General features: G+C 35.1%; 1 protein-coding gene across 1 annotated transcript in view; it reads right to left on the reverse strand.

The window, feature by feature from the left end:
• TRDN (triadin) overlaps positions 1 to 22,390 on the reverse strand; it is a 206,521-nt gene that overhangs the window by 17,080 nt on the left and 167,051 nt on the right. The window contains 6 exon segments of the mRNA XM_042827318.1: positions 1,590 to 1,610; positions 2,494 to 2,541; positions 4,167 to 4,184; positions 5,624 to 5,668; positions 10,172 to 10,219; positions 11,167 to 11,193. Of these exon segments, the coding sequence (XP_042683252.1) occupies positions 1,590 to 1,610; positions 2,494 to 2,541; positions 4,167 to 4,184; positions 5,624 to 5,668; positions 10,172 to 10,219; positions 11,167 to 11,193 (207 nt within the window).

A 22,390-nucleotide genomic window follows, 5' to 3' on the forward strand; every position in this document is an offset into this window, starting at 1 on the left:
TTTCTTTCTTTCTTTCTTTCTTTCTTTCTTTCTTTCTTTCTTTCTTTAATCATTGTTAACCTTTATAATCATTTGAAGCAGCAGAATATAATTCCAAGACTGTAGTACAAATATCTGCAAAGGTCAAGAGAAAATATCTTGGCTGTTCATTATATTCCAAATATGTCAGGTGATACAGTTTTTGATATAATAGCCATATAGGCAGTGATTTTTGGTTAAAAGATTGTTACTGTGGAAAGCATGAGTTAATTTCTGATGCTTCTGTAACAGAAGAGAGTATCATCAGTAGGTCTATTGTACAAACTAGTACAGAAGATAGTTCCACTGGACATAAAACTGAACAAATTTGAGTAATAGAATTAAACAAAGAAAAGAATACCTAAAATATGGGCAAAAAGAAAAAAATACGTAAAAACAACTGCCAAAAGACAATACACATAGCTTCATGGGACATGACAACTTTTTAATGATGACGTAAATGCTTAACACTAGTATTTAGGATTGCAGGAGATCCTTCTGCAGAGGCACATTTCAGATGCTTCATGTTCCCTATTTCCTCTTAGAGATGTGATCCAGATCAGCACTATGTCTTTTTACATTGTATAAAAGCAGTTATTTGTCTTGTCTAACCTACAGCATCTAATGTAGGAGATTAATTTATGAATCTTAATAGAACCAGCTTGCTTTGCCATATTGTCAACTTCTGAAACAGGAAGAGGACTGTGCCACAAGGGGCTTAGTCTTACATTTGTGTACTCTTTATAGATTACTTAACATCAGAATAGCACATGGTTTGGTCTTGATGTGCCAGACAAAATTCAAGAAAGAAATCCAAGATTCTATCCTAAGGAGACTCCAACTAATTGAACAGTGAAGGTGCATACTTTACAACACTCACAATTCAAAGTGGGAAGTGTAAACATTGCCCTTCTGATTGTCGTCTGATCATGATTTGACATATGTAACATGTAATTACTAGCCACAATAAGCATAGATTACAGCCTTCAGACATTCAGAAGTCTTAATGACCTTACAAAGACATTATCAAATGTTCTCAGTGGAATCTTTGTTATGCAAAATATTTCCCTTGAATACTCTTTTCTTCAATTTAATTTTAGTTATTTTTTATTAAGGTGAAAAAAGTATTAGAACAAGGCCAATAAAATATGTTTATTATATTCATGAAATAAATCATCTCCAAAGCACAAAAGAAGTTCTGTAAAGATTTTCTAATTCAGTTACTATATTGTGATTTTAGAAAAAGATAAATTTACATAAAGTTACATTATGTACCTACACTCATCTAAAATCACCAGAACATCAATTATGCACCTAGCATAATTTCCTTTACTGTTATAAATAGTAAAAATTTCAGAATTTGAATACTGCCACTTCACAGCATTTTATTGCAAATGTGTTTTGATGTACTCAGATGTTACTAAGCAGACTAAGGACAATGTAAGCATATAATTAGTATAAACAAGAAAATACTAATAACTAAAAAGAAAAAATTACAAAAATGTGAATTGAGACAACATGCATCTGAAAAACAGGTTTATATTGCATAGAAACCAAGGCATGGCACATACTTGCAGTTGTTTTCAGTTTGACTGGGAATAAAAAAGAAGAAAAATGTTCAGAACAGTGAGATGCAGCATAACATTTCCATGCTGGAGAACTGCTTTATTTGTACTTTGTATTTACTGAATATTGAAAAAATTTAGTAATTGTACTGTAATTAAAAACAAACTAATGATGGATAATAATAGTAGGCATATTTTTCTCTGCACGTGGTAGTCACTATGCTATATAAAGGATGAATAATATGATCAATAATAACTTTGTTTCTTCACTTATTTCCTTACACTGAGAAGAGTAGAGAGGACTTGTTAAACCCTTGGTGACTGCTTCACCTCAAAACTGAACTATGCAGCTTCCTATAATTGCAGTAATTTTGCTCTATCTTATGCAGGAGAGGTTGCAAAGGAATTATGATGTGCAGGGACAGTTACCACGAACCGTGGCTGTTGCCAGGTCATGAACTGACATGATCTGAACATATTACTAGTATGGAAAACTAAATTGCTGATGTTGCTGAGGAATTAAATCATGCAGGAAGGCTGTAAAGTCCAAATAAAAGGCAGATACCAACAAATAATTCCCAAAATGAAGCCATTTAAAATAAACATCTTAAAACAATGGTTCAAATTCTTCATCAGCATAGCTTCTTTGATGCCAGTGGAATTACAAAACAGAAAATAGACCTTTGAGATATGTATATATATATCTTCAGAAAATGACAAAAGGCATTGTAAATAATTACTGTGCTAGGTTTGCTATGGTATGACACGTAAAAGATGTTCTATGCTGCAAAATACCTCACAGGACCATGATTTTGTTCATTCTGACATTTGTCATATGCAATTATATTTTCCTATTTGTTTAAAAAACAGTTTCAAAAGTAATAAACACATAAAATGCAGGAGTGCCTACCTGGCTTTGTATGTGGAACATCTTTTTCATGCCTGACTGCTTCATGCTCTAGACAAAAGAAAGAGCATAACAAAATTGTCATGTTTCTAGGTTATGTTGTGTCTTTTTTTTTTTTTTTTTTTTTTTTTTTTTTTTTTTTTTTAATTAAGAAGGACTGCATGTATACTTTTCAGGAAAAACAGTTAATTTTCTATTGCTACATGCAGTTACTTTGGAAAGAAGCCAAATGACTACTTGCTAACAGATTATCCTCTAAGGAATCTGCTACAAAATTATGAACTTCAGTAGTATTGCACATGGCTTCACATAAATGGCTGCAATTAATTTTAGTGGGAGCTATGCACACATATTAAGGAAAAAGTCAGTTTAGAAAAGGATTCCCCTTAATTTCTGAAGTGCAATTTATATCCACTCTCCAACCTTGTTATTTGGAAGGAGAATACAAACCATACCCAGAAACCTTTCGCTCAACCTTTATGCTGAGTCAGAAATAATACCATTGAATTCCCAAAGCTTTGAAGACATCCCATTCTGTATGAATAAACTGTATATTGCTGTGGGAAATTAGAGAACTAGCAGTGCTTTGCAGGCCACGCACTTTTTTCCTCCTTTTTTTAATATCATGATTATTATAGAAAATAATGAGATTTGGTGTAAGATTGCTAGAAATAGAAAGGATGATAAAAGGGTCTAGCACTATGTAATCTGTATCAAAGCTATGTCTATTTAAAAGGAATTAAAAAAACAAAACAAAACAAAAAAAAAACAATACCAACAAACCAGATTTTGTAGCATAGTAGCAGCTAAGCTGTATGTATGAAAAATAGGGGCCGTGGTATATTTTAGAGTTGAGGAATCAATGGACTATTATGATGGCCTTGTATCTAGGTTTCTTTCTGAGCAACAAGTAGGATGCAATGAGTGTTATAAAGTGCAAATGTTTAAAATGTGAGTAGCCTCTAAAAAAAGAGCAATGTGTTTCATCACTTCTGCCATTTGATGAATAACTGAACACCTAGAAAGTATGATTGGAGGTGAACATATATTCCAGGAAATGCTAAGATTTAGACAAGATAAGGAATTTAAAGCTTTATGAGGTTTGAATTAAAAATTATGTCTACAGAGAGTGATATTTTTCTCAAGTTTAGGCTTTTCCTAGGAGTGGAGGTTTATGGGAACACAATCATTCTATTTTTTTTTTTTTTTAACTTTTGCAGTTTATATTTGCATGCTGAAGGTATGAAAGATACAGAAATTTAACATGCAGGCTGCATACTAAGTTAGTGCATGGGCTTTTCAGTTCTTGATGGAGAAAATTGCTAGATTTAGTCGCATTAGAAATACTGTATTCATATGAGTAGGAAAACAATGCAGTGATTTTTTTTCTTAATCAGTAGCATTAATTAAAAGCATTTAATTCTTAACAATGAAATTTAAAAAGCTTATCACTACTGTATTAATACCTGTATTATTAGACCAGGAAAGAGCAATGACAAGACAATATGTTAAATGAAAATACTCAAAGACATAGGGGAAGGCGGGGGGAGAGGAAGGTGGATAAATACACAATAATTTAAAGCAAAACAAGGAAGTATTAAGGGAAAGTTTCCATGTATTCACACATATCCAGCTATATTACAGGAATTTTTCTGATCAAGGTAGGTACCACGTACTTGCTGGCTTTGCCTGGACTACAGAAGACAAAAGAAGGTGAACTGTAGCATTTAGATATAAAAAAGATTTCCTTGCCATTTTAATATTCAAATATTCTTATCATATCATGATTCTCATTTTTTCTTAGCTTTCCCCACTAAGGTAAACATGTACAGCATTCAAGCCGCTAAAATGCAGATAGTCTTTAACATACATAGACCTTTGCAAGTTCCTCTATCTAACTGCTCTTGTTGAAATAATGCCACAACCTACTTGTTTGCCTATTGCTAATTTGTAAAACATTCTGGTTAGAAATATATTGAGGCCATTTCTCCAACTCTATTAACAGAAACATTGTTCATGGTTTTGAACAAGCTACAGCAGTTTATGGTTAGATAAAAACTATCAAAACTTTCCTGGTTATATAGTGCTACAAAATATCACTTCATGTTAAAATGATTGATTAACATGTGAGTTCTTACAGAAAGCAATATAACCATCAGGTTATGTGAACGTTCACAATTAGAGACAGAACAATACTATTCAGTACAGAATCTATTCTGCTACTGAAGTGAAGGAAAACTACATACCAAATGAGAATGGAAATGAGGTAGCAAATTGCACTATTCAGCTTAAAATAAAATGGCATTTTATTTTATTGAGAAAATTCATTATCATCACTACAACAATCATCACATCATACCAACACCATCTGTTGATTTTACATAATTGTCTGAGATTTGGCAACTTTTCATTGATTTTGGAGTAAAGAATGCTCCTAGTAGAAATATAGGCCGATATCTAGTTAAAATCTTCAAAAAAAAAAAAAAAAAATTGTGTAATCCGTGAGAAATTACGAGAATGTTCTAATTGCTTGAGTGACACTCCAGCGCTTCTACACAAGTTAATGTTGCTTGAACCATTATTATCACAAAATCTACAAGGACCCAAAGGCCTATAAGTAAGACCTATAAGTTATTTCCAAAATCAGTTTTTCCATGAGAAAGCCAGATTGAGATGCATTCAAGTTCCTAAACCACCTGGTGATTCATCCTCCTACGTCATTTCCTGCATGTGCAGTTCTCTGTGCTGTAAATTCAGTCACAGGAAGGTTCTGAGCTTGGGGAAAAAATAATAATAATAAAAAATCAGTGATTTGCACTGGAGATAAACTTGGGAGAGTTCTGATTCACAGCTCCACTCCATTCCATTATCCCATCTCTGGCACAGGAGGAAAAATCAGCACAGAGCTGAAACACCTCAGCCTGGCATTGTCATTGGAAAGACTGTTGGAACTGCATTTGCATTTGCCATTCTGCTAGATTTGCACAAAGAACTATTTTCAGCCACATATTTCAAAATATCATAAAAAAATGACTGTAATGTAAGTGTATGACATTGGAAGAATTATGAATAGTGTTTAATGCTCCCCACACTCACAGCCCCCCTAAAACAGGAAATAATGACTTGTTCCTACCTGATTTCTCAGTGGGAGCTGTCTTTTGTTGTTTAATTTTCTCCTCTGTATTGTGAAAGCAGCATAAAAGTTAGAAATTCATACTGTGTTAGCACAGGTACATATAACTGGAAAAACATTTCTAAACATATTATATTTATGGTTCACAGTGGCAAAATAAATGCATGCCTTTGTCATCACTATCTCACAATAGTATCGTAAAAGAGCATGCATGCATGCATTGTGAGTTCTGGCTATGTGGTGAGATCATACACAACGGAAAAATAAATTAGTGGGACTAATGCTTGTCACCAGATAACAGCCACACACCTGTTAATGTCTTTCAAGTAGGCATTAAGATGGAAACTGTATTTCTATTATACAACTAATATAACTTTGTGGACCTTGCCCTGATTCCTAAGTTCAACAGTTAGATACTATATGACCCTGAAAACTCAGACGTTGCCTAGGCACAAACATTGACTTATACATCTACAATTTGAACACAGGAAACGTATGGAGACCCTCAAGAACATGTTAACTCACACAGGCACATCCATCCAGGGCAGTGTGAATATGAATGACAGTTCACATAATACTGGCTTAGCTTACTTAGACCTAGCAGGATATCTGTCACGAAACCTTACAGAAGACCTGAGTTTCTGCTAGTTTCATGAGAAAAGCTGCCCAACCCCACAGACTTCTGAACTGCCTGTGGCCTCGCTCGGCACGGCTCTCAGGTGACACAGGCACATGTCAACATCAGCCTCCAGACCTGAGCAGATGTCCTACAGGCAAGCAGGTGGTGAAACTTCAGGAATAAGGCAAGTCAGGTGAGAATTGTAACATTTGTTTTCAGATCTCTACCCAATGACTTGAACATTCCTCTTTCTGATCTTCTAAAAGCTCTGCTCCCACTTTCTCACTTTACCCATATCTGAATTTAAAAGTCTTTCTTAACACCTATTTTTCCACATTCACACACAACACTATTTAAGACATTATTTTAGACATATTCAGAATATATTTCCACTTCCTCTCTGATGGAGGCATTTACAGCCACAAGCTTCTGGCCCTTCTCTTTCTCTCAAGACCTCTGCTGGGTATCAGATTCAAGCTGAAACAGGTCAGCTTGGATAGAGCTATCTTGTCCCCTAAAGACATACAACTAATCTGAGCACTAGCTGACTAGAAATACTGCTGTCTGTACATAGTCTGTGCATGCACAAAACTTCTTGACTCTTGAGCAGGAGCAGTGTTTCCAACCTGCCAAATGTCCTTTAACATGGGAGAAAGCACCAGAGATAGGCGGAAAGGAACTGCCTGTGAATCGCCGTGTTACCTCTCTACCAGTGCACCCTTATGGTCAACATTAAGATCTACTTCTTTTTTGTGGGAGCAGTTTCTGTAGACTCTAAATGTATAAGGTGGATACTAGACCCCAGTCTGCACTCTAAGTATGTAGAATGGAATTTAGAGTGTAACTTTTACATAACTTCTTTGTTTTTTCCTCCTGAGGGTAGAGAGCAAGTTCATCTGCTTCTCTGCATCCATTTATTTTTAACTTAACTCTCTGAGATTCCCAGAGCTATACACATGCCAAACAGGATAAACAGGGCTATTGCCATTTTATCATGTGGTAACAGACAGAGAAGCAGTCTCATTTCTGCAGTCTGTGCTTTTTGTAGGGAAGTATTGAGGGGAGAAAATACAGGGAAAAGTAAAGCTCAATTTCGGTTGATCTTTTCTATTCTTTGGAAATAAAGAAAAAGCTTTGCACTGCTGTGCTTTACAGTTGTCATCTGGTGGGTGGTGATTTAATTTCTGTTCACCCGTATTAAGTTTAGAGCTTTTTTTTTCCCCTTACTCAGCTATTGTTATGAATGCAGTGAATTAAAAATCTCATCTCTGTTTCATGGCTGCCTGTGAAAGTGGAAATGTTTTTATAGCACAAGCAGCAACTTGCTGAGATCAGGTATTCTCTTTCTGCTCTTTGAGGACCTTTAACATATTAATTAGTTCACATATTCACTTATTGAGGTTAGGATATTGAGTTTTCTATACACTTATAAACAAAACAAATGGAAAAACAACCCAAAGATTGGTGACTTTATACATAAACCTTTTACTCTTCACTGGATTAATGACAAGTAAAACTCAGAATGTGTGTAGCTTCTTTGTAGCTTCTCTTTATTTGGACATTATCCCTGCTCTCTTTAACACTAGATTGGATATTCTTTCTTTTTCTAATTCTGATGAGAATTTACACCAATGCTTGCCCTATAACTGTAGGAATCTACAAACCAAATCTGTGAGTGGATGGCATGTCTCATTCATCTAAAAGTATGAGAAGGACTTTCTTTTCAAAGCAAACTCATTTCTGAAAATAGTGTGTCCTGAATGGGCCTAATAACGTGCATTCATCTGGAGATAAATGCAGTAATTCTTTGGTATTTGTTCACCTATCTACTCTGCAACTTAACTGTACAGCAACTATTGATCTTCTGATTCCACTGGAGAGCACCATGAAGGCTGCATCTCCCCTTTTCCTGGCAGATCTCCAGATGGTGACTGTATGGCTTTTTGTCTGTGTCCAACAACCGGTCATAAGTAGAAGGAAACCAAATGAGCAAATTAGCAAAACTTAAGAATTTACAGTCTCTACAAGGGAACACTCTTCAAGAAATCAAGAATTTTCACAAAATCATATCAGTTTACTAAACTTTCCATGTGGAGAAAAGCAGTGAAAAGAACTACGTTTGACCAAAATAGAAGAAATGCTTCAGCCTTTTATCATAGATATTTTATACCTCATTTAATTCTTTTATTATTATATCATGAGGACTCCAACAGTAACATTAAAAATTTGATGACTTCATAAAGATACAAAAATTCCAAAATATTATCATTTGTGAAATATTCAGAATTATAAAAAAAAATTTAAAATACAAGAGACTTTTTAAATTTTCTCTGCAGCACTTCTGCGCAGTACTACCAGCATTAATATTCATTTTTTGGGGGGGACATCTAATTTAAATAGGAAAAATACAAAGCTGTAAATATTTCTGTGTATTTCAGGTAGCTTTAGATGATTTACAGTAGGAAAGAATCCTCTCGCTTTACCTGCTTCTGCACATCCCCTAAACACTTTTTAATTTCCCTATAGAATCACTCTATTTTCTGAGATTCTCTAGTTACTCGGTCATGTGACACTTCTAAAACTGATGACAGCAGACATAAGAATAATAGTTTGAAGCTGCTCTGTATCAAGGTGAAAAAGGAGGCCGCTGCTTTGTACAGAATGAGGCTTTTGTAATTCAGCTGCAAACTCAAGAGCTCTCATTGGCAGGCAGAAGCATTATTACCACCTGTGTTGGCAGATTAATACTTGCAGTCATCATCTGCAGTTCAGAAGAGCCAATGCTCTCCAAAGGAACTGTTAATCACTGGAAATTTTTTACGATAAAGGAAATGTAGAAAGTCTTTTTGTTTGTTTGTTTGTTTGTTTTTTTTTTTTATTATTATTATTATTATTTTCAAATTCCAAAGGCTTTAATCTGGAATTTACTATACCAGAGCAAACAGCTCATCAGTCAGATGTACAGGCTATGATAAGATGCTCTGATGTTTGCAAGTGCCTTACAATGGAAATTCAGTTAAGTGCTAATATCTCGATCAAAAAAAAGCTAGTTGTGCAGATAGAGCTGGTTCCATTTTGGTGGGTAGGGAAACTGTTGTGCTGCTTGCCTGGGTGACACAAAAATGGGCATTAAGACCCCTGCCATCACATGCAGTGCCAGACAAGGTGACTTTTTCACCAGGGCATGTCCGCCTCAGCCAAGCTCACCCACTCCTGTCTGCTGGCTAAAACATCTGCTAGCTCTTAATATCTGAAAGGTGGACAAGGAGGCAACATTTCTTGGTGTGTGCCTTTAAAGGCTGGAGTGAGGAACATTCCTTTTTTTTGTCCTGTTGACTCAAAAACAGCAGTATAACTAAATCAGTTGTTAAAGTCTTGTAGAAAACTGTCAAACTGTCCATGAAATATTTAACTTGCAATTTGGACACCGTATTATAAAAACAAAAGAGAAGTAAAAGTACAGGAAAAAAAATTGTTATCTTACAAATAATCCCCCCCCCCAAAAAAAAAAAAAAAAAATTAGGAAAAGAAAAAGATGAAAAACAAGGCTTTTTGGTCACCATTGAACAAGGTTTTAAGGGGTTTATTTGATTATTTATTCGTGACTCATTTTTTATGTGAAATTTAAACATCAGCACTACCAAAATTGTTCATTAGACACCAACGCAATGGCCATACAGCCTTCAGCCAGATCACATGGAGCTAATACATGCAGAGCAATAGATGAGATATGCTGTCAGTCTTGTTTCTTTACAGCAGACAGATTGTAGGTCTCTGTCTTCCTCCTCAAAAAGTACAATGAGGACCAAAGCCCCAGTCACACAACAAAATCTCACAAGCACGTAACTCAAGCCTCTAAGTTTTGCAGACCACAGTGGTCCATACTGAGCTGAGCATGGAGTGACTGGAAATTGAATTACCAAACTTACCTGGCTTAGTGTGAGAGATTGATTTTTCATGTTTAAAATGTTCATGCTCTGCAAATAAGAAGAACCCCTACTTTAGAGGTTTTTCATTTTTACATTTTAAAAATAAAAGATTCTCTTTATAATTTTAGGAGGTTATTTTGTATTATGTATTAACATTAGACTTGATTTTTATAAATGCTAATCTTGAGAAAAGATTTAAAAAATCTTTCTCAAAATCAAAATAATACAAAAAAAAATTGTCATCATTTCTCCTTGATGTTTAATGTAGAAAATATTGAAGCTTTTTTTTTTTTTTTTTTTTTTTATTTTTTTTTTTTTTTTTTACTTTAGAAATGAAGCAGTATTGCACCAAATGGAAAAGAAAGTTCAATATACTGCATAAACAAAAATTAGCTTTTCATATTCCTCTGTCATCCTGGGATCAGTTTTTCTGGATTCCACATGCAATGTGAAGCAGTGACAGAAATAAATATTACATTTTATTAATACACAAGCTGAATGCAATTTTACAGCTTTTAAAAACATTGATATTAGAAAATATAGTATGGAATAGAAAAAGGAAAGCAAAGGAATATCAGAGGAAATACTAAAAACATATTTCATTCTGATTTATAGCAGCTATGTCTAAACTGCGCAGCACAGCAGGAGGTAAATCCCTCCATTTTATGGATCAGAGCCTGGACAAGGAAGCGCACAGACCCTTCCTGGTCTATGTCACTCATGATTTCTGCCAGTGCCTCATGGAAACAGAAGGCACAGTTAGTTCTTATCCAAACCTGAACCGGAGTAGAGTTTCCACACATGCTGGGGCTTGTGAAACATACCTGATCCTGCGCTACAGAGACTGTCACTGAACATCAGTTTCAAAAGTCAAAATTTCCTGTGAGCGTTTGCTGATGAATCCCATTTTGTGCTGCCAAGACTTTGAAGATGTAAAAAAGTATCTTTCTCTTAAAACCTGAAGCAACAGCATTCTTCAACAACTTTATACTTACTGTGTTCGTGAGGTTTCTCTGAAGTGCCTAGAAGCAACAAAAATCTTTTAATACTTTTATGACTACAAAACAGGATTTAATGCATTTATTTGTGACATTTGCAAATGGATAGAACATTTAACATTCAGTTAATTCTCTATTAAAATGTTTGACACTTTATATATTCTTCTTTATACTATCCATCTCAGCCACCTAACTGGGACACTGAAGAAACATAGACGTTTTAAAATCCTCATTGAGCTGATGCTTGATACAACTGCCTCTGTCAGACTTCTACGTGTCCTTTGTGGGCTGAGCTGCCTGCACTAAACAATGACCATGTCTGTAACCTAAGTTAGTGACACTGGTAGGCAAGGTGCCCAGTTCAGTGTTGGTTATTCAAATCTGGAAGTGCCCAATACCGGAAAAAAAAAATTGATAATACTTGTTGGAGTGACAAAGTGACACCTAAGGCAAACTAAATCAGACCTTATGTCAGCCCTGACAAACACACCTCCCGCAGTAAGGTCAGTACGCTTCAGATGTATAAGTGACACTCCAAGGAGCAGAAAGAAATATCTGAAAATAAGTGGGGTGCAACTAAACAAAAAGCCTCATCGCTTCACTGCCATATCTCTTAAACTTTCCACTTCTTTTTGTTTCCTCAGAAAAGAGCAGATTAAATAAAATTAAAACCTGAACTAATGGTTTGCATGAACAGTGAGAGAGAGGTAAAAGCTTAGGAAGCCATGCCCCATACCATTAGCTGTGCTATGGAAGGAAATCCAGTGCTTAGGCCTGGCTTGCCATCTGGATTTTTCCTTTTAACTTTTGTAAGGCAGGTGTTTCTCAGGCCATAAAGGCTCTGCCACCCGTATGTATCAGTCTGCCACAGTCTGAGAAGATGCAGCAGTGCAGGATGAGCTGCCTTTGCAGGCCCAGACACACAAGCAGTAATTTCTGTTTTACTTGCTTTCACTATCATAGAATCATAGAATCATAGAATTGCTCGGGTTGGAAGGGACCTCGAGGATCATCAAGCTCCAAACCCCTTCCTGCAGGCAAGGGCTGCCAACCACCATATCTAATACTAGACCGGGTTTCCCAGGGGCCCGTCCAATCTGGCCTTGAACACCTCCAGGGATGGGGCATCCATAGCCTCTCTGAGAAGCCTGTTCCAGCACCTAACTACTCTCTTGGTAAAGAATTTCCCCCTGATGTCCAACCTAAATCTTCCCTCCTTCAATTTAAAACAATTTCCCCTTGTCCTGTCAAGGGGCTTTCTTGCTTTCCTGGAAGGGGCAAAGCCTTTTCATTTTACGTCAAGTATCTGTTTAATCCAAGTTTTCTCTGCGATGTGAAGAGTCAATGGCTGGAGATGACATGAAGAATAAAGCAAAAATAATGGAACATTTTATTGGGGCAGTAGATTAAAGATGCAAATTAGAGGGACATACTTGCTTACAAGTTTAGTCAAATCCCATTGTAGTTGAGTATCCAACAAAAATGTTGGAAATCTGAAAAGATGATTCACTTTGTATTGTATCAAAAGGTGTTATGAGATACACTCAACAGCTACAAATTTCTGTTTACTAAAGGAAATTCATGGAAAACATAAAAATATCCTGCACTTTGGGTTCTCGTATACTGACATATAACAGACTAGTGTTATTCTTACAATTAAAAAACATCACCTATAATGATCAGAGGTACACCCTGCCTTCTGTTTCTGGTGTAACACAGCATACATATACAGATAAAAAACAAATCAGAGATGAAAAAATGAAAATCTCAAATTAAAAAAAAATTACAATGTCAGCTATGTTAAAATTTAGCATAAATAATAATTTGTTCTGCCAAATATGCCATGACTTCAGTCAGTTGAATATTAAGCTTATTATTAAGCTTCATTTGTGCCATATTATTTCATCAAAGATGACATTCGAACTACTTACATAGCAAACAAAACCCCAAAATGGAATCCCAAGAATCTTATTTCTTTTTTTAAAGTATCATAGTTGTTTGTGACACAGATATCCAGACTATTAACTCAGTGAAAACGTGATGATAAAAACTAGATGTCAATTATCTATTCAGAATTTCCAGAATATTTTATTACGTATTATATGGTATTTAATTTAGAGAGTGAGAAATTAAAGGTTATGTTCTGCTGCTCTCCCTCATCTCATGTACTATATTGTTCTGAAAGTGAACCTTTATTCAATTTTGTGCTTAAATAATATTTCTTTACACAGTACCTAGAAAAGCTTTGATACACCACGCTGCAGAATGTGTGAATGTTGAAAATTTTCATCATTTTGAAAAGTGAGTAGGCAAATTACAGAAGAATCTACTTAGAACATGAAATACTATTTCTGGCTTAGGAAGTGTCTGAGATGAGGTCATGGGAGATCATGAGACTCTGTTATGTGACTGTTTCCTTTTGTACTCTCCCCTAGACTTAGTGTTTTGGGTATTGGATTAGATAAACTCACGATATCTCTTCAAACAGCTGCTCTGATGTTATTAACTAGCAGCACTATCAGCTGGATAAATAACCCCTTGTTTTTCACAATGTTTTAAAAGTCAGTCCTTAGTAATTGTTTTATCTCTATTTGCTTAACACTTAAAGAAGGAAAAGGATCCGATGCAGATCTAATGAGAATAGAAAAAGCTTTGATGAAATACTTGAAGCTACATAACATCTGAATTAGATCAATGAAACTATCTAGGTCTAAGCTCAGCAGAAACTTTTTTGAAATTTCTTTTATGTCATTCTAAATTAATCTTGGTAACTGGGATTAATAGTTATTTTGCTGTATTTCACATTTGCTTAGAATTTTCTTTGACTCTTGTCTGCTATTCTGAATGCCAGAAGGGTATTAATTATATACAGCATATTTTTGTAAATTAGCTTCAAATAGGGGGTCAGAATAGAAATCTTCTGGTTTATTGAATGGTAAATTGGTGAGGTTAAAAGAAGGACATACTTTTTAATTACAACATGGCTATTTTCCATCTGGATAACAGTTATTTGCTGTTCAGATACAAATATATCATCAAGCATGCATACTCTGTAAGGAAATAATATGTTGTGCAGGAAATGGAAGCAACACTAGAACTATTTATTTTAGTGAAGAATAACAAAATACTAATACATTATGTAGCTGAGAAAATTACTTTTTATCGAATAAATACCTGTGTATGATAAATAAGATAGTTACTTTCCATTATACTAAATACAAACCTAGTTCATCACCCATTAAAGAAAGCACAAAGGCTAACAGGATTTGGACTGGGCATTAGATGAGCACAGTAGTGACATCACTCTGTAAAAACAACCCAGGCCAAATGAGGAATCACAATCAAAATGATGAATTAATGGAATTCTCAAGATTTGTGCCTAAATTTACGGTTGAAACAGTTTTGTTCTAGACAAGTGCAAGGGGTTTCAGATTGGGGAGCAACTGTGTTATCAAAAAGACAAGCGGAGCAAAATACATTCCTTATATTTGGACAGTTCAGAAGGCCTTAGATCACGTAAACTTTGGAAAACAATAAAAATATAATGCAAAGAGATCCATCACAACTTAGCATTGTACAAGAGCAGTAGAGTCTCTGTGAAGTTATTGCCTCCCTACTAATTGTCACTTATGGGAGCAGTCTTAGAATCATTGAAGGTGGAAAATACCACTAAGATCTTCTAGTCCAACCATAAACCATCACCACCATGCCCATGACCATGTCCCTCAGTGCCATACCTACACAGTTCTGCAAAACTTCCAATCAAATGTTCCCACAAGTTTTCCTGATCAGCAAACCTGACCTCTTATATCTGCCTATGTCCTCCTTGATTCCTGCTGGCTGGCTAAGCAGCTGGCAGACCGATTGTGCAGAAAAAACAGCCTAATGAGCATATGTCTAAAAAATTACTCATCAAAAAGTAGATTAGTTGCAGCACGGTTCTGTTAAGAGACTGGTTTATGCTCTCCCTCATCCTTGCTCTAGGTTAGGACATTTCCTCAACAGTATATGGCCAATAGTTACACTATGGAAGGGTCAAAGTAAAGAAAGCATGAAGAGTGTGGTAGTGACATAAATAAAGGGAGCTGGTATGTGAATATTGTAAATTGAATGCTCTGTAAGCCTTACCTTTACAGAATCTCTTAATTTCCTTCAGAGTTCATTTTATATTTCTGTTTAATTTTAAATATATCTTAATGATATTTGTCCAGGTTTCTACCCATTAAGGAAGTACTATGCCACATTAGCAAGACAGGTATTACATACTAAGAGATTTGTTGAGTTTATCTGCAAAGTCTGCTAAAGATAAAGGAAGCAGAGAAACCAGATTTCCAGAAAGTACTTTCCATCTTGTTTAATATCAGAGAGTGTTTGTTTTAGTCTCTACAGCATCACAGATTTCTTTGGATTATCATTTCAGCATGAGTCTTGTGACTAGTGACGGCGATAGTGTACGTGACTAAGGTCGTCACTCCCAAAAATGCCATGATTTGGCATTAAAATTAACAATTAATTGCTGCCATTAGAACGTATAGGGTATTAACCTCTAACAGATTAATATTTCTGCTATTCACCAAAAGTGAGCAGGCTGTTCTCACAGTCTCTACTGCCTTATTTCCACTACCAGATAAATGCCTTCCTGCAGTTAGCATGTTTGTGTCCTTGCTGTTTGATTTGTCATTTACCTTAGGGCTGCATAGTGAAGAATGAGATGACTCTTGGTTCTGGGAGATTTTGCTGTAATTCTTTAGAGCCACTTTTTTTTTTTAAATTTATTTTTAACATAAATTCAACACTTTTATATAACTGGGAAAAACAAAAAGTACTTCACAGAGAGAATGGAAGAAAAAAAACCTTACCACGGGGTAAATATAATAGAACTAGCAAAGAAATACAGACATTTGCAATATTTTTAAATGTTTTTTAATGAGAGGAATTGCTTCTACTTGATTCTGAGATGCATGCCTTTAGGGAGCATCAGTAATGATCCCAATCTTTCTCTGTTTCCCAGTTTGTCAGTTAAACAATAGAACTGCACTGGGAAGTATAAGTCTTGTTGAAACAGCAATCTCATACGATAGCAGTAAAAGCTAATGCCTTTAAAGTACTATAAGTCTTAAAATCCCAGGAGTACACATCTTCCATCGACGGAGCTGGAAAGTATAAAATTTCAGCCAAATGCAGATCAGATACATGTTCTGTATTAATGCATTTCATCTTTAGGTACGTGTGTTGAAAGGCCTGAAGAGCTTCCTCTCAATATCCTCAGCTTCTGGCGTTTTCATGTGCTCTTCTCTGAAATTATGGGATGGGAACATATAGATCAGGGAGAATATGCTTAACAAGCCTTTATTTAAGTAATATATATATATTTTTTAACGTATAATTAAGGTAGAACATAGCAAAACTCAGGCCATATTTTATATTAAAAAAAAATTATTGGCACATAAAGGGTAACTGAGTGAAATTAGGCAGATTAAGATATGTAGGTTGTTAGAGTGATTACATCTTTTTCTGAATATTAACACTAGTTTCTACAAAAATAGTGTTGTTTACCATTCCAGATAAGCAATTGGAGCCGAAAGGAGTGCCTATTGCAGGTGTTGTTAATACTTATTAATATTTAGATGTTCAGTCTATTTCATAATGCCTGTTATTTGTTAAAGAAGCCAGACTAATTCCCTGGGTCCAGACTCCATGCAAGTATCTTGACTATGAGCATTTTTTTTTTTAGCTCCTTCTTAAATGTGAATGAATTTTATTTATAACCATGGATGACATATATATTATTACATGAATGTAAAATAATGGCCATTAAGACAACAATGAGATGACCTAACCAAAATCTAGAAAAGAAAATCGGAAAAGAGATTAGTTCATATTAGGAATGGAAAATAATAAGAAAGCAATTAGCACTTGAAAAAATGGACTTTTCCCAATATACTATCCATATTAATATGGTGATTAAATCAGAGGACTAATGGCTAGCTTCTAGGGGCAGAATATCCTGAGCCATAATTTTTTCTCATGAATTGCTGCTGATCTCTTATTTTTGCTTTGATTACAACTTTGTAAGAGCACAATTTCTATGAGTATTCATGTCTTTGTATGGGGTAATAACCGAATATTTGTCCCATGGGTAAATTTTTAGCCAATTAACCATGTGCTATATGGATATTCATGTGTTTAATCATATTATGCTGATTGACAGCTGAAAGTGTTGCTGACAATGCTAATATACATGTATTACACCTAACTTATAGGAACAACACGGGCCACCAATTACACAGATCACACTTCCCTCAGAAATCACAGCTGTTGAGTAATCATTATAAACTAGTTTAGCTGTCTTCCTTTATTGGCAGCAGGGGCTGAATAAATTACTGCTGCACTTTAACAGAAACCACAATCATAACTGCAATTGAAATGCTATGCAAGATCTGCCAATGTGAATTGTTTTCCAGGTTTATCATTTAATAATACACACAGAAAATTGTAGTGTTGCCACAGTTTTACCTTAAAGGGACTACGAAGATTTAACTGACATCAGGTTTTAGATTGTCTTGTTAAGAATGTAATTTTGGGTAAGTTTAAAAATATATTGATGTAAGTTTAACACCATTAGTTTTTTGTGCCTTAACTTAATAATGAGTACAATAAAAATTAAGTGAAAGGATTCTAAACATGGATTTTGTAGCTTAATGCTAAGCATTCTAGATTAAATATTTACATTAGCCCCGCTGTCTATATATAAGAAGAATAGCTATTTAGTCAACTACTAATAAAAGTAAATAACTTTCTTCTTTTGCACACTCTTTTCTTTTGATGTTGAGCTCTTAAAAGAGGAAAACAAAGGTTTAAGGAGGGTTGTTGAGGTAAGAAACAAACTATCCTGATGTTTATTGCAGTATGTTTTATATTTTTTTTATTAATCCTGAACTGTGTACCTTGTTATTGCCAGATCAGAAATACACAGAATTCCAGGAGGAAGATCCTTGTATCCTGACAGATATCTAAGGCAGATTAATCACTCAATCCCTGTCTGGGACTCTTATTTCTCTCCAATAACTCTTAAATAAGACAAGGGTGAATAGCTTCAACTTATAAGCCTCACTTCAGACTTCTAAATTTGTGTGAGATAAAACCTTTTAAAAGTTAGCTCATCTGAAGTGTTTTAAATTTGTGAATTCAGTGAAGATGCACAACATGGATTGGTCTTGAGCCCAGCGCACTTACTGCTCCTCTGCCTATTTTCTACTTCCATTGAATGGGTAATCTGGAGGGTGTATTCCTGTCATGTCTTATCCTAATGCAAGTACTTGCAACATGAAAAGCACAGGAGCCTGTTTCCTCAAGATCTGGCCATCACTTAACGGTGGTTTTGAATGAGAGCATTAAGACTCAGCCCTGCAGAATGCACATTCATTATTTATTTTCTCTGAGATTGTTGAGACAAGGCGTACAGAGGCCAAGCAAATTTCTGCTATTCAATGTGTACTTTTCAGTCTGTCTTCCATATTTCATGTAAATTCTACATTTGTTTTCCTGGAAAACGCCTTGGTTTTGCTTCCTCAGCAGTGGAAGCCAAAAAACACCGATGTATAACAACAGTTGTCTACAAAACGAAAAACATCTTTAGGCAGGAGTGGATTAATATTAAAAAGTACCTTGTCTGTTACTGAAGTCTCTCATAAAATCGGTTTTTCTGTATAATAAAGATAGCACTATTTTGTTCTTTATCTGATTCAGGAGAGCAACGCTAACAACCTGTTCGCAGGTCCCTTGGGCTCCATCTTGTGGCGAATTCAATGAGTGTTATCCCTTGGGAGAGAGTCTTACCTCGAGCTACAGTCAAAATAGCGCTGATTATTTTACACAACATAGTTGATTGTGACTGCTTGTTTTATTTTCTCACACACACAAAAATTATATTTAATACTATTTTTTAGATCAGAATTTAAATAAATATTCTACTTCTGTTTCTCCATTTAGAAATACACATTCTGCCAGGGGGATGCATGATGCACTTCACAGTTATACAATTAAGTCATCTAATTTCTTATCATTTGAAGCACTTTAAAAAACTACATTATGGAGATGGGGTTTATATTACACCAGAGATAACTGCAGCTGAACAAAACTCCCATGCTGCCATGGGCTTTATTAATAAGATGTTTGCCTTACTTTTTTTCTGGTCAAAATCAAACATAAGCAGTTCTGAAATCCAGTACTACCCAGTTCATTTTCAGTTTGACAAGCATCATGGTTTTTCTACATATTTTAAAGGGATTTTGCTTTTCCTTAGCTCGTTTGTACCACACTGTATGGGGATCTACAATTTCCCATTACCATGAACAATTCTAAGAAATTTTTTTTTATTGGATTGGCAAAAAACAAGTTTGGATCTTGAATGTATATATTTTACTTATTTTATGCATTTGTTTTATACTAGTTGCACTCAGACTATATATATATTCTTTTTACACCATGATGTGTTTATTGCAAAAACACAAATTTTGATCATGTGTGCCATCCTATCAATTTTCTGTTAATGAAACTTGTCAGCTGAATGTGTTTTTAGCCTTCTAAAAACTGTTAAATGAATTTAAGAGCAAGCTGCCAGAGTGATAATGCTGAAAACCAGAAGTAATGTTATCGTCTACTAACATCAATATGCAAATAACTTCTGTATCTCACTGACTTACAAGAGTTTATAACATCAAACAATCTATATAGGAAATGAGAATTCCAGAAGACAACCAGTCTAACTGTCCTAGAAGTAAGACAGAGCTCCCTCTCTCACTCATTAGCTGTAAAGAACCTACAGAAACAGATTTCCTGGCAGATCAGGTTCACAATTCATGTTATGCAATGACATGGTTCTTACGCTTATGCACGTGGATTTGTAATCCTCTGGGATTATGTGGTTGTTAAATCCTGTTTGACTTCTCTAGATGTTTTTTCACTATAATCACAGAAGTAATGAATCTTTAGGGAAAGTTTCCCAAAACTGACCTTGAGAGAGAATTTACTAAACTTTTTAAGGTTGTTTGTTTGACATCCCCATCTCACTCCATGACCTCTTCAGTCAGAAATCGATCAGGTATGGAAGCTATGAAGTGAATTGAGAAATTGGCTTTAATCTGGCTCCATTTTGCACAAAGCATTTTTGGAACATTCTGTAACTATGCAACAATTTTTGAGTGATAAATATGCTGTTTTTGTTTACCATATTAACACTTTGTTCCTGCACTGAAAAGGTCACGTAGAACTGAAATTTGCTGAAACGTTTTGGTATCAAAATTCTGTTTATCATTTTCTTGAGGTACACTGAAACTGATGGGCTTTATTTCACATCACTAATATCTAGTTCTGTTCTAATCCACGTAAATTTTGACTTGTGCTTTTAAAGAGTTAATTTTTTTTTTGTTCTAGCAGCAAAATTTGCTCTCGGGGATTTTAGGAAATGCCTTCGTCACGCAGAGTTGCTGCCTCTTGCCCTTTAGAAACTGACAGTTCTTTATATGTTCCTATGATGGCTCCTCTATCCCACACATGTTGAAATATGGCATAACATGATTCTGGGAGCTGAAGCTGACTGTTTTCTTCAGACTTCAGATGCAAAGTCTTAGGGAACTAACTTTTCAAATAGAAGGGATTAATGCATAAATTTCATGCACAAGCTGTGCCCAACTGTTCCTTGCTAGAATCACTAATTTTCTCAATTTAGATAAATCAATGAAATTTATAAGCCTTTTCCATCTTAATTCTGTTCTTTTCTGCCTTTTTCAAACCCCTTTATGTCTGATTTATGCTATGTACAGAATGTACTGTCGAAACTAAGTGTCATTCCATCTTTATCTCTTCTCTTCTTATGATGGCTTGTCACCCTGCGTTGCTCATTATTCATGCTTTTCTAACTGAAGGGTGTGGATTGGAATAAGAAGGAATAATTGAAGAAAGCTTCATAGACAATACAGTGCCTACGTACTTCATGATTCGCATGAGAAATGATAAAGTGCTATTTGAACTGTGCATGCTAGTACCATAATGTATTTTGGATAATGAGCCAGTCAATTTAGAGCACTGTCTGGATACTTCTATTATTTTTGCAGCTGGGCAAAAGAATACTGTATACTAAAGGAAAAACAGCAAGCATTTCTTCTTTGTATTGCCAGTCGAAGGAATACGCATGCAGCCTGGAGCAATTTTCAATAATAACAGAATAAACAAAAATAAATAAAATCTGACAGTATCAGGAGTTAGCTATTAATATGCCATATTTTCTGTTTGGAGCCTGCAGAAAGTGTGAAGCTGGATGTGGAAACTAAAGTATTATATGTTCATCTTTGGGAAGAGGCCCATTTTCCAGCTTAGTGCCTAAGACAGGAACATTAATTAATGGCCAGTTTTCCTTACTTGCTGGAAGATGTCAGATCAACAAGTTTTTCACTACAATCACAACCTTCCTTCCTGAAAAATGTTGGACTTAGAAACCCAACAGTAAGTTTAATAATAATAATAATTAAAAAATAAAGAAATTATTTTAAGAAGAATGACTTTTAGCTCCATTCACACCTCTACATTTCTGCAAAGTAACTAGCTGCAGGAAGTTCACTCCTCTGCCAGGTGCTTGAAAGTATCCTACAAGTTCCTCCTGGCAAAATCCTCTGAATTAATTAAAAAAACAATTTTTATTTTTTTTTTATAAGCAAATATATAAAGAACAATAAGAAAAAAAAGAAAAATACATCAAACTTCAAATAATATTCATTAAAATTTCAATTCTTCATTATTTCTGTGGGGGAGGTTAAGGTAAAGGAGGAAAAAAAGTCTTAGCCTGTAAAAAATGAATCAAGGGCAAGCAGTAAGCATTACAAACAAATCCCCTTCAAGTTCTTCTGTAAATCAATGGAGCCTTAACCTGTGGTAAGGCTCACAGAAGTAGCATCCTATCTCAATTAGCAATTACCTCACTACTTTATTTCCATTTAAGATATAACAGTTCCTGTGTTAAGTGCAAGACAGAGAGCATTTTGATGTCTGAAAACTAGTGCAAGGGTAACTGCCAGTTTTCTGATTCTCCTTGCTTTGCAGGCAACCTGTTATGCCTCAGTTACTGCAAATAAATCTTTGGACAAAATATCCTGCTTGATGCCTGTTCAGCAGGGTGGCTTTTTTAATAACCAAGATTAATTTTATTATTCTCTTAAACACATGA

Source organism: Centrocercus urophasianus, unplaced genomic scaffold, assembly GCF_019232065.1.
Source record: "Centrocercus urophasianus isolate 14NV4802_14NV808 unplaced genomic scaffold, USGS_Curo_1.0 seq_10, whole genome shotgun sequence".
NCBI classification, from domain to species: Eukaryota; Metazoa; Chordata; class Aves; order Galliformes; family Phasianidae; genus Centrocercus; species Centrocercus urophasianus.